This window comes from Egretta garzetta, unplaced genomic scaffold (genome assembly GCF_000687185.1).
Source record: "Egretta garzetta isolate BGI_Z169 unplaced genomic scaffold, ASM68718v1 scaffold30, whole genome shotgun sequence".
In the NCBI taxonomy this organism is placed as follows: Eukaryota; Metazoa; Chordata; class Aves; order Pelecaniformes; family Ardeidae; genus Egretta; species Egretta garzetta.
In genome coordinates, this window is record NW_009258383.1 from 436110 (window position 1) to 446674 (window position 10565).

Below are 10565 nucleotides of genomic sequence, written 5' to 3' on the forward strand. Positions count from 1 at the left end.
TTAACATGTGGGTTTTTTCATTACTTTTTGTTTTTGTGTTGCAGTAAGTCAGAAGATGTTTGGTTCATATCTACAAGAGTTTTAATAGGATCATATTTTAATTTCTGTCTGCTTTATTCTAAAATGCTCTTCCCTAAAAGATTTAGTTCATATTACCAAATGACTGAAGGGCAGCTGCTATTTTCCATGCCGTAATTTTTCTCCTTGGTTGATATAAGCTTGTACTGTACATATGAAAACAATTAGTAGGGAAACTCCAACAGGCAAAGAATTCCTCAGTCCCATGGGATAGATTTCTGTACCTCTTAGCCAGCTGTGCAACTTGTATAAAATGTCTACCGACTGATACTGCAAAATTAGAATGAAAGGAAACCTCCTACCAGAAAAGTTTCAGGAAGTGTGTGTGCTTGAATAATGTGGATTACTGTACATTTTCAAGTATTAGGAAAATACTAATTTTGCCATGATATAAATTGGAAAGCTGAAGCACAGAGGAAACATGCACAAATAGTCATTTTTATGCAGTCCTAAGAGAATTGTCCTGAACTTCTAGAAATATATAATTCTTTCTCTGCTGTATTTAAAACATAGCTATTCCCAAAACTAAGAAATCTGGAATAAATTCTGCAACTTTGAAGCTATTAAAGAAAATGCAAAAAGACTTTTTTTGGTTTTTTAAGGTGTGAATGATGCAGGTTAATTTCTGTTGGGGTAAATAAATCAAACATTTACATTTTTCAAAAGCTGTTTCTACATCATATGATTTATTAAGTCCAAGACTGGGTTCCAGCTATCAAGAGATCTAATTTATCTCTGCATTGTTATTCTTATTACCATTTGAGATCTGATTATCCACTAGCTACTTTGTTGCTACTTTGTGGTTAAATTATATCTGCAAATTTTATTTATTTCACCTCTCACTAACTTAAACTGGTGTGCAAATATTGTTGCTTCCATTTGGCAGAGGAGCAAGAGGTCAGAGAAGTTACCTGACTTACCAAAAATTAAGTAGCAGAGAAGTGATGAATCATGATAAAAAGTCAATTTGCAGAAAATATTTTTTATTTGTTAGTGCTCTTCAGGTTTGGATGTCTAATCTGAGATGTGCCTTGTAGGCTTCTTTAGGGAACCCAGATATCCACCTTATGTAGTCACACTAAATCTGAGGCAAACTGCTTAAAATTTCTGATCCTCAAGTTCCTACTGTCAAAAAATAATTTGAAAAAAATTCGTGATTCTTTTATCTCCAAATATGTTATTATTAAAACAATAATAAACTATTTACAATCTTGAGTCAGCTAGATTCAGTAAATGAAACATTTCTACTTACACTTCAAAAAAAGCTGAACACAAAATTCCTACAAAAAATATAAAATCCAAAAATAATAATGTTTCAGCCCTTCCTAACTGCATAATTTTTGGACTATTTTTCTAATTTTACTCCTTTCTACTGCTAGTGTTTTCTCATTAACTTAATTTGAAATTGGATTTGGTCAGTGCCCCATGGATATGGACCTAAGGGCCTTTCTACTTTGTTGAGATGAATTTGTGTGAGATTTTCCATAGACTGTTGGCTAGCCTGACTCCATGAGTCGGATAGCAAAGGCGTATGGCCAAGAGTCAGAAGATGCATAACCTCGCACCTCAGCAGCTGTTGGGAGGGAAGTAGGCAGATGGTGACAGATGCTACCCAGGAAGACCATTGCTGTGTTGCAGACCTCTGCTGTGCCAGGAATGCAGCTGGGTAATTTGATGGTATTGGGTTTAGTAGTCCTAAAGACATCCAAAAGACAGTCATTTGGGTTATCTAGGAGCACTTGTGTTACCACAGCCTGGCCATGTGATGCAGCCTAGCCATGGAAAGCCTTCAGCATTAGAGCTCCATGTCGGTCATTGTGGGTCACGGGGTTAGGCTTTGTTGTAACAAAATCTAAAATCAGGCCAAGTATTAGAGTATCGTAATAGAAGTATATTGACTTGCTTTTACATATTATTCTTCAGAGGGAACAAGTTGTTTAAAAGTCATTCACTGGTAGATGATAATAGCTTCTGCTGTTCTGTAGAAGTTTCTGACCTTGCAGGTTGTGTTATCAGTCTCACACAGAATTGAAGAATGGAAGCATCAAAGGTTAAAGTGCCTTTCTGCCAAGGCATTATCCATTCTTCCTCTCCACGTGCAATCCTGTGTGCTAAAGAAATTGTCAACAATGACAAATGATGTCTGGTAGGATCTGGTAATTCCTTGCTTTTCACTTCCTGAAGTAAGTTTTCTATTTTTTTCACCTACTAGAATAGCCAGACCAAAATGAATTCTTTCTGGCACAAACTGCAGTCCGGAAAACATTATTTGTGGGTAACTGACTTTTTTGATTTTCTAAGGATTAACCATTTTGAGTAATATTAGGTAATTTGGTTTGACTTCTGAAGAGACAACCCCTATCTATGCCATTAGTAGTTTTGAAGAAAGAGGAATATTTTTAAGCTTCTTATTCTAATAATATTAAAAATGTTTCTGTCTACTTGAAGAACAGAAAATTATTTCAAACAAACTGCTTCGTTTCCCCGAGATCACCAGGAAAAGCTAGTGTGTTCCATTTTAAGGCTTTCCTTCTATTTTCTAGATACAGTCAGATACTATTCAAACCATAAGCTTATAGTGATGACAGACACTGCAGAATAAATACAATGTGGGATCTCTTCAGAGAGGCAAGATTGATAGCACATAGCTGTTCATGTGCTTTAGGATGATGGACTGTTTCCCAGTTGTTTCTTATCTGCTGAAGTTTTCTTCCTTTGATTGTTAATTGTCTTCTTTGGTTGATTGATCCTACAGGCAATCTCAAAAGCTCAACTGTTACATTTCTTACTGTGCCTTGGAGTCAAGTCTCAAATCTCATAAACCCTTTAGACTCCTGTCCTCTTTTGTGGTTTGTCTTTTCCTCTGCTGTTCTTTTTCTCGCAGCTAAAGCATCCCTCAACATCTCCACAGCATCTTCTTGTCAAAGTGAAGAGCATATCTCAATTTGTGATCAAAATCTGTGACATCTTTAGAACTATTTCTGAACTAAATATCCATAAAATCACAAATGTGTGGCAGAATTCTACTGGACCCACAGTCTTGTGTCTTGCATTACCGGAGGCTGGAAGACTAATAAACTCCTAATTTTTGCTTTTTTGCACTGCCATTCCCCTTTTGACATGCTCTGCCTGGAGTGGAAGAATTAAATCTTGGTTCTCACAGTAATACTTAAAAACACGACTTTGGTTATCAAATGTATATGATGAATTATTCAACTTATTAGAGTAAATTAAACATACACTGAAATGTGCTGTTTAACAAGTAGAGCATTTCAAGCTGGATTTTTAACTTAACCTTTTTTTAAACATGACAGTGCAAAAATTATGTGAGACCTCTAAAACAAGATCACCGAGTTTAATACATGATGGCAGTTCATGAGTTTACATTTGAGAAAATATACTCTTACGCTATGACATGCGAGACTGGCCTGTGAAGCCTGGTGTCTAAATTGCATTTATGCAATTGCACAAGCTTTTCTCGTTTTTTCTGTTCTTGCCTTTGTGTATTAGGAAGTAACTGGTTCTTCATTTGTTAACTCATAATTGTACAGAAGTAGGAATATGACTGAATTTGCCGTTTCTGCATGGAACGTGAATCAACACTCATAATGTCATTTGAAGGCTACAGTTAAGTGGAGTTTAATGGAAAAGGGCAATTTTTTTGCCCAAGAGGAAAGTGTTTAATAAGGTCATGAGAGTTACATGAATCCCAGATGTGGCACAGTTTCATTACATTTGTCAGAGGAAGCGAACATGCAATTAGAATGTGATTACAGGTTATTTTAAAGGTTATATTACTGGTTTTGAATTCACTGCATGGACATGTTAGTACATAGGATAACAGTAGTGAGGAGATTAAGAGCAATGGCTAATTCAAATATGGTTTTATTTAACTGAAGCTGATTTCACATCTTCCAGTGCTGAGCTACAATCCATGTTTAGCTGAGTCTTCATATGCAAACCAAACCATTTTTCTGAACCCATGAAAATATTCAGTAAGAATGATTAGTAACCAGGGACACTTGCAAGTTTTAGGAAGTCCCAAATCTTTCACCTCAGCAATTTTGTTACAGTATACAGGACTTCTTTGGGAATCATGGTGTGGAGAACTAAGTCCCTGTGGAGTGTGACGGAAGTCAAACATCAAGAGCATCTTTCCAGTGACAAATTTCTTGTTTTGTCACTCCTCAGGGAAGCACACCCTGCTAATAGCATCAACAAGCAGCATTATAACCGTTTCCCTAGCCATCCGGAGTAATTTGCGAAAGCTTTTTTTGAAATGTGATTCAGTTAAATATTTATATAACTTGCATAGAATCCTCACAAAGTGAAACTTTTCTATAAGCATTTATAATTTTTAGGGGGTTTTAATTAATTTTTTATGTAAGACTTGTAAGAAGGTGTCAGCCAATAAAACTATAAAAGGCTTCTCCTGTCAGTTGCTGAGTATAACTGCAAATCTATTGCCTGTCTTACAGAGAAGTGGAAATAAATATTTATTTTGAGAAATAACTAATTGTGGCTGAGGTGATGTTTGTATACTACAGTTATAATGTGAATATTGCTAGGCTCAAAAAAGCTTGCTAAAGACTATGAATGGGCAAATGAAAAACAAGTAACTTCTAATATGTTGCACTGTGTAGAATGTGTTCCATTAGCATACTAAATAATGAACATGAAAAACTAGTTTCTCTGTGCTTTGATTTAGGTCATGTACCTGCCAACTTCTGCCAAACATAGCAAATGAAATACAGTACATCCTGGTTAGTCTTGTGCAACAAAAATTTAACAATTCAGTTGGTATATTTGAAATGAATTATAGCCTCTTCAAATTGTGGAAGTCATAGAGTAATGCCAATGGAAATCATCCTGTGTGTTTTGATTTGCTAGAAATCAGGTTGGGTGTTGACTACATGCTCAAGGATTTTTCTTATTTGACCGTGATGAACCAGAAGGGACTTCTGCAGACAGCATCATACAAAGGTGGTTTGCTGAAGCTCAAAATAAGGAACCCAGTTTTGCCCATAGTATTAGAAGGGTGATCTCTGTAGGCTGTCTCAAGAACTAATGGGAACAGAGACTCTTCTCCTTGTCTTTCCCAGCAAGATATTCAGACCCTGTCTTCTATGAATATTAGTGGAGCCTAAAAGACCTGCTAACTTATGGAGTATCTTAGGTAGCTTAATACAGATCTCAGTGAACATCTTTTTAAGAAAAGAAAAGGAAAACCTGAAAGATATGACTTGGGAACTGCTGATTCCCAGATCAGTTCTCTCTCTGCTAATAATTACTTCTTCTTTTTTATATATATAGTTTTACTGTAAGAGTCTGCGCAGACTTTGAAGGTCAAAGTATTTCAGATGAGATAGGTAAGAAATGTTTTATATTCCTATTATTTACTCTGGCCCACTCAATTTGAGATGTATTTTTTTCTTCCAACTTGAAAGATGATAGGAGTGAGATCTTCCTAAGGCAAGAAAATACAGTTTAAAAGATAGATAGAGTGATTGATAGATAGATAGATAGATATGTATGTGTGTGTATAAAAACCACAAATCTTTTATTATTCACTTGAAGGGTTTCTTATTCAATTTGAGCCGTTTTCCAAATAAAGCCAAGAAGGTACCCTGTTGGAGAATGTTCTGTTTAGGACAACAAAAAAAAAAATTAAAAATTAAAGAGACAGAAATCCTGTACATGTATGATCTTTAAATAAAATTTAAAACCTTAAATTACACATATTCTGTATTTTGGATCCAAAAAAAAGGGTGCTGTTAAGCAGACAGGCACTTAAAGCTCAGATTAGTTTTACTAGAAAGACTTTGTTAGAGTAACTAACGATAATATATATATAATTAATTGTTTACTATTTTTTCTTTCCATGTTAAATAAATACATATTTTATTTACTTGTATCCTTTAGTGCTGAAAGGTGAATTGCAATTAGATTCACTGAAACAGAAAGGAGCTGTTAAGAGGACCCTCTTCTTTGATTACCATCAGTCACATCATTACTTCTCCATTGTGATGGAGAGACAGAAACAGCTCCATTGCCAGGACTTTCTTGTTTATCTCAGAGTAAGTTGTTTAAAATATTTTGGACTGTCATCATGATTTGAGTAGAATCAGGCATTTAAAGATAATTAAAGAAAAAAAGGAGCCACTGGAAAAGGAAGAACAATTTCCATTGCTCTTAGATCCCAAAATTACAAAAATGTGAGATAAAGAAAGGCCTCATCTGGGTGTCCAGAACATTCTTCTACCTGGGCGAAATTTCCTATGTAAGTGTTTGGCTCATCTTTTGTCAATGTAAGTATAAAAAAAAGACTTCCTTTGAAGAAGACTATACATTTCCTCTGTGTACAAATACATTCCTTTCATACTCTTCTGGAAGTTCTGATTACATACTACATGCAAGGATGCTCTCCGTGTAGTATTCACAGTGGGATAATCAACTAAACATGTTAAATGTCACGCCAGTTCAGTTTCAACAGATATTTTAAAGCAGTGTCAGCAGCAATATTGGCCTAAAATTCATATGTGCTAAAAAATATTTTTAGGGTATTTTAAGATGTTTTTAGAAAAACTAAAACTCTGAAACTGAAGTTCTGAAGGAGAAAGGGTCATTGGTTACTCACTTGCAGCTGGAATTACCTCATGCAATTGAAGCAGATTCCAAGGCTGGTCCTCGAAACACAGTGGGACGTGAAATGGAGGAGTCTGAAGCAGCATGTAAGGAAGTATCTAGGCAATAAAGATAGTGGAGTTTTACCATTGCTAATCCATATAAATTCTGGGTTATGGAACAAACCAACAATATTACCTCCACAAATCCACACATGCCCTCCCTCCATTCTGAAAGGAAGGAGGGCAGTAGCTGATAGGAGTTGGTTCTGTGTGTCTCTCTTTAAACAGCTTCATTTTAGGCTAATGCTTTGAAAAAATTCTGAGTCTACTCAACTCAGCCAGCTTCTTCCAGATGTGGGGCTGTGGAGGCAATGTGTTCTGGGCATTCCAGTTACTGGTGAGTCACTTTGCTTTCCTAATGACATTCCATACAGCCAGAATTTGGCAAGCAGCTGTCAAAGAACCATATCTTTACCTTCAATAAAGACTAAAGTCTTAATCTGTTGCTGTTATCATACTAATCTGAAATAATTATATTAAACCATTGTTTTTTATTATGTGATTCTCACTCACAGGATGAAACAGAATTTAGAGATAAATTATCTCCCATCAATATGAACTTGAATTATAGTTTGGATGAATCCAGTTTTGAAGATAGCTTGACTGTGAAGCCAATACTAAACTATTACCAGAAAAGCTCAGTAACAGAACAGGTATGAATTTTGCATGCCACATTTTCTGTATATAAACACGAAAGCATTCACAAATACTATGTGTGTCATCTTCTTTAAAACAGATTATCATGCCCAGAAATTAGACAACAAGGATTTAATTAATTCAAAATGTAAATTGACTATAAATATAGAACCAGGCAGGCCTTTAAAGCATTTCCAAAATTTTTTTGTGGCCCTAGTTTTCATTGCATTCTAGAATATGTAAGTCAAGTTACTGTGGGAAAGGGCCTGAAAGATGATATTGTTCTGCTAAGGACATAGCTGATAGTCTAAATAGTCTCCAACTACTCATGTGGAAAGGAACTTAGAAAAAGGAGAAAGAGATTAATTCACTAGGGCAGTGCAAATGATATTTAAGACATTTAGCGTAGTGATATTTAATGAAGTAATTTGAACTTTGAAGCATGTACTAACTGTATTATAATTTTTTTTTTTTATTTTGCAACAATACAGGCTTACATTCTGGTTGACTGCGGGGAGGACAACTTGTGCATTCCTGACTTGCAGCTTTCAGCTATGCCGTGAGTTAAATAAAATAAATGATGCTGTATATAACAAAATCTAGACTCTTCTAACTGCTTTAACAGAACAAAATACGTAGAACACAGTTTGCTATATCTACTCATTCTTACCTGATTTTCAGCTTTTAATTTGCACTTCTATTTCATATAGAAAACCAAGCAATGGGGAAATACACAGTTAAAAAATATATCTTTGTCAGACACATTCATGGAGTTTAACAGTTACCAGAGAAAATACAGTTTGCACGTGTTTGTTAGGAATTATTCTAGTTCTCTGAATTCCAAGAGATAATACAAATTGTTGTTCAAAGAGGATTTTAAATTTGTTTATTTCAGAGTGCCAGTGACTTTGAACTTGGGACACAATTCTCCTGAAGTCAGTGTACAGCGAAGTAAATGAATCTCAGAATAAAAGAATTTCGAAACATGGCAACAGTTCCTCCTATGGAGGGAGATATATGCCAAGCAGGGCAAGTGGGAACCTCTGACAGTTATCTGACCCTGTGCCATCAAAATCAGTACATAGCTGTGAAAGGAAAGGGCACAGTACCATTGTAGGTCTGAGGAGATCTTCTGTCTTTGTTCGTTTTGCAACGGGCATGAGGGAAAAACTGGAATCCCACCACTTTTGTGTCCTCCCATGAACAATGCTGATTGGACCCTTGTGGCAAGTAATTCCTCCACTAGATACTTCTTCCCAGTTAGAAAGTAGCCAGGCTCTGAAATTTTATACAAGTTATGTTCAAGTTCTGTGGTAGTCCACTTTGATTGTCCATGGTGGTATTTTCTCTTGACCTCTTTCCTACCCAGGTGCTGGCATAGTTTTCCATGGGGTCATTTTTGATGAAAAAGTTTTATTCTGTCTTCACAGAGTATTTTCCAGAACAGGTGCTATGAGAGAAAAATGTTCTTCTGCTTTATTCATATGTAAATCATAATTGTGCATGTTTTAACTCCTGACAAGTAGTGTGTTCTATCTAGAGATAAAGATCCACTAATAATTGGAGAAGAAAACTGTGTCATGATCATAATAAATCCAAGGAATGATGGGGAAGGAGCCTATGAAGCTGAGCTACATATAAAGATTCCACCTGAAGCAGATTACACTGGGGTTGAACGCAACAACAAGGTAAATGAAAATCAAAGTATTAGCGATAATAAATCAGAAAAACTGAGAGCAAGGCTAACCTACATAGGCTATACCAGCTGAAAGCAGCAAGCAGAGAGGTGCCTCTTACGCAGGGAGATTCCATCGACCATCAGCCATCCTTGCTCACGGAGTCCAGGCTAGAGCAGAAGACAGGAAGGTGAGGACCATTCTGTTCAGAGACGGCTCAGGTCCAGCTCCTTGCTATTAACTTAGTTATAATACCACCGTTACATTTCTCCTAGGGCTAGAGATGTTCACATCATTCAGATTTTGAACCAGTAAACCCTACCAGTAGGAGGGAGTGATAGTGCAGAATCCCCTGAGTGCTTCCAACCTTGGCTCCCATGGTACCAGCTCTCAGCCAGAGTTAATGAGCCCTGCTGAATCCCAGACACTGGGACACCTCTGTGTCGTGCTGCCAGCACACCAGTATTTTACCATTATTAAGGGTGTCCCAGTCTCTGATATCCTGAATTAGTGGAACGTTAACTGCAGTATAAACTTGACAAAGTTGATTTCCTTTGTAGTCAATTATTTTATCTTATGAACAGGCCAAAAAAGCAGTTATAATGTAAAATGTGCCAGCGTTCACAGAAGGACTAATGTTGACTGAAGTCCTGCTGAGCGGTACTGAACATACAGTGTTTCCTTTTCGCGTCTGTTTGTTTTTTAAGAGCAAAGATGAAACACTATCCAGCAAACAAGCAGAGTGTTCATGTATTCTCTGCTGGACAGCAAGCCTGAATTGCCTCATCTGCACATAAATCTCCCAAGCTGTTGCAACAGAGCTTGCTTTTTTCTGTCAGTTCCTGGAATGTTCAGAAGGGCCTCAAGGGTGAGAGTGGGAGAAAGCAAGTTAATTTCCTTTCTAAAGGCCAATGTTTTTAAGGAAGGTGAAAGTAACTTACAAGGTATTTTCTTATTCTCCTTCTGTCAGTGTCTTTATTAATGGGCTTTTAACCCAGTTTGAAAAAAAATTGCAAGAATGAATGATGTCACCAAAGATGAGAATATGGAAATTCTCTGCAACCTCACTTCTGAGAAGCATATCTTTGTACACAAAACAAACAAGTAAAGACACCAGCCTCTTTCTATTGCCTGTTTCTTTTGTTGTCTTAGCATAGCCTCTGTTTTTTCAGACTGTGATCTATAAAACTTATTCTCTTTAATATACTACACCTAGTTATATTTTTCCTGTGTTGCTCTTTAGGAATCTTTGGCTGTTCTTTTGGCCATTACCTAGGGTGTCAGGGGAGGCACTTACTTCAAAATCCACAGCACATATTAGCACGTATCTATCATTTGGACTGGACAGAAATCACTCAGGGCTTTTCATTATTTTGGGAAAAATTGAATTTTGTGGTGCCAGCAGAGTAGACTCATGAGGAAAGGAAGGAAAAAAGAGGTGGGAGATTCTGGTGCTTTGGAAAGAATAAGGAGAAGGAAGAGTGGGTTG

The 10565-nt window shown here is 36.5% G+C and overlaps 1 protein-coding gene across 1 annotated transcript in view; it reads left to right on the forward strand.

Annotated features, from left to right (window-relative positions):
* The window catches only part of ITGA8 (integrin subunit alpha 8), a 116092-nt gene that overhangs the window by 53406 nt on the left and 52121 nt on the right, over positions 1-10565 (forward strand). Inside the window, exons 16-20 of the mRNA XM_035896810.1 lie at positions 5392-5447; positions 6001-6155; positions 7280-7417; positions 7892-7959; positions 8941-9088. Of these exons, the coding sequence (XP_035752703.1) occupies positions 5392-5447; positions 6001-6155; positions 7280-7417; positions 7892-7959; positions 8941-9088 (565 nt within the window). The remainder of the gene's footprint in view (positions 1-5391; positions 5448-6000; positions 6156-7279; positions 7418-7891; positions 7960-8940; positions 9089-10565) is intronic.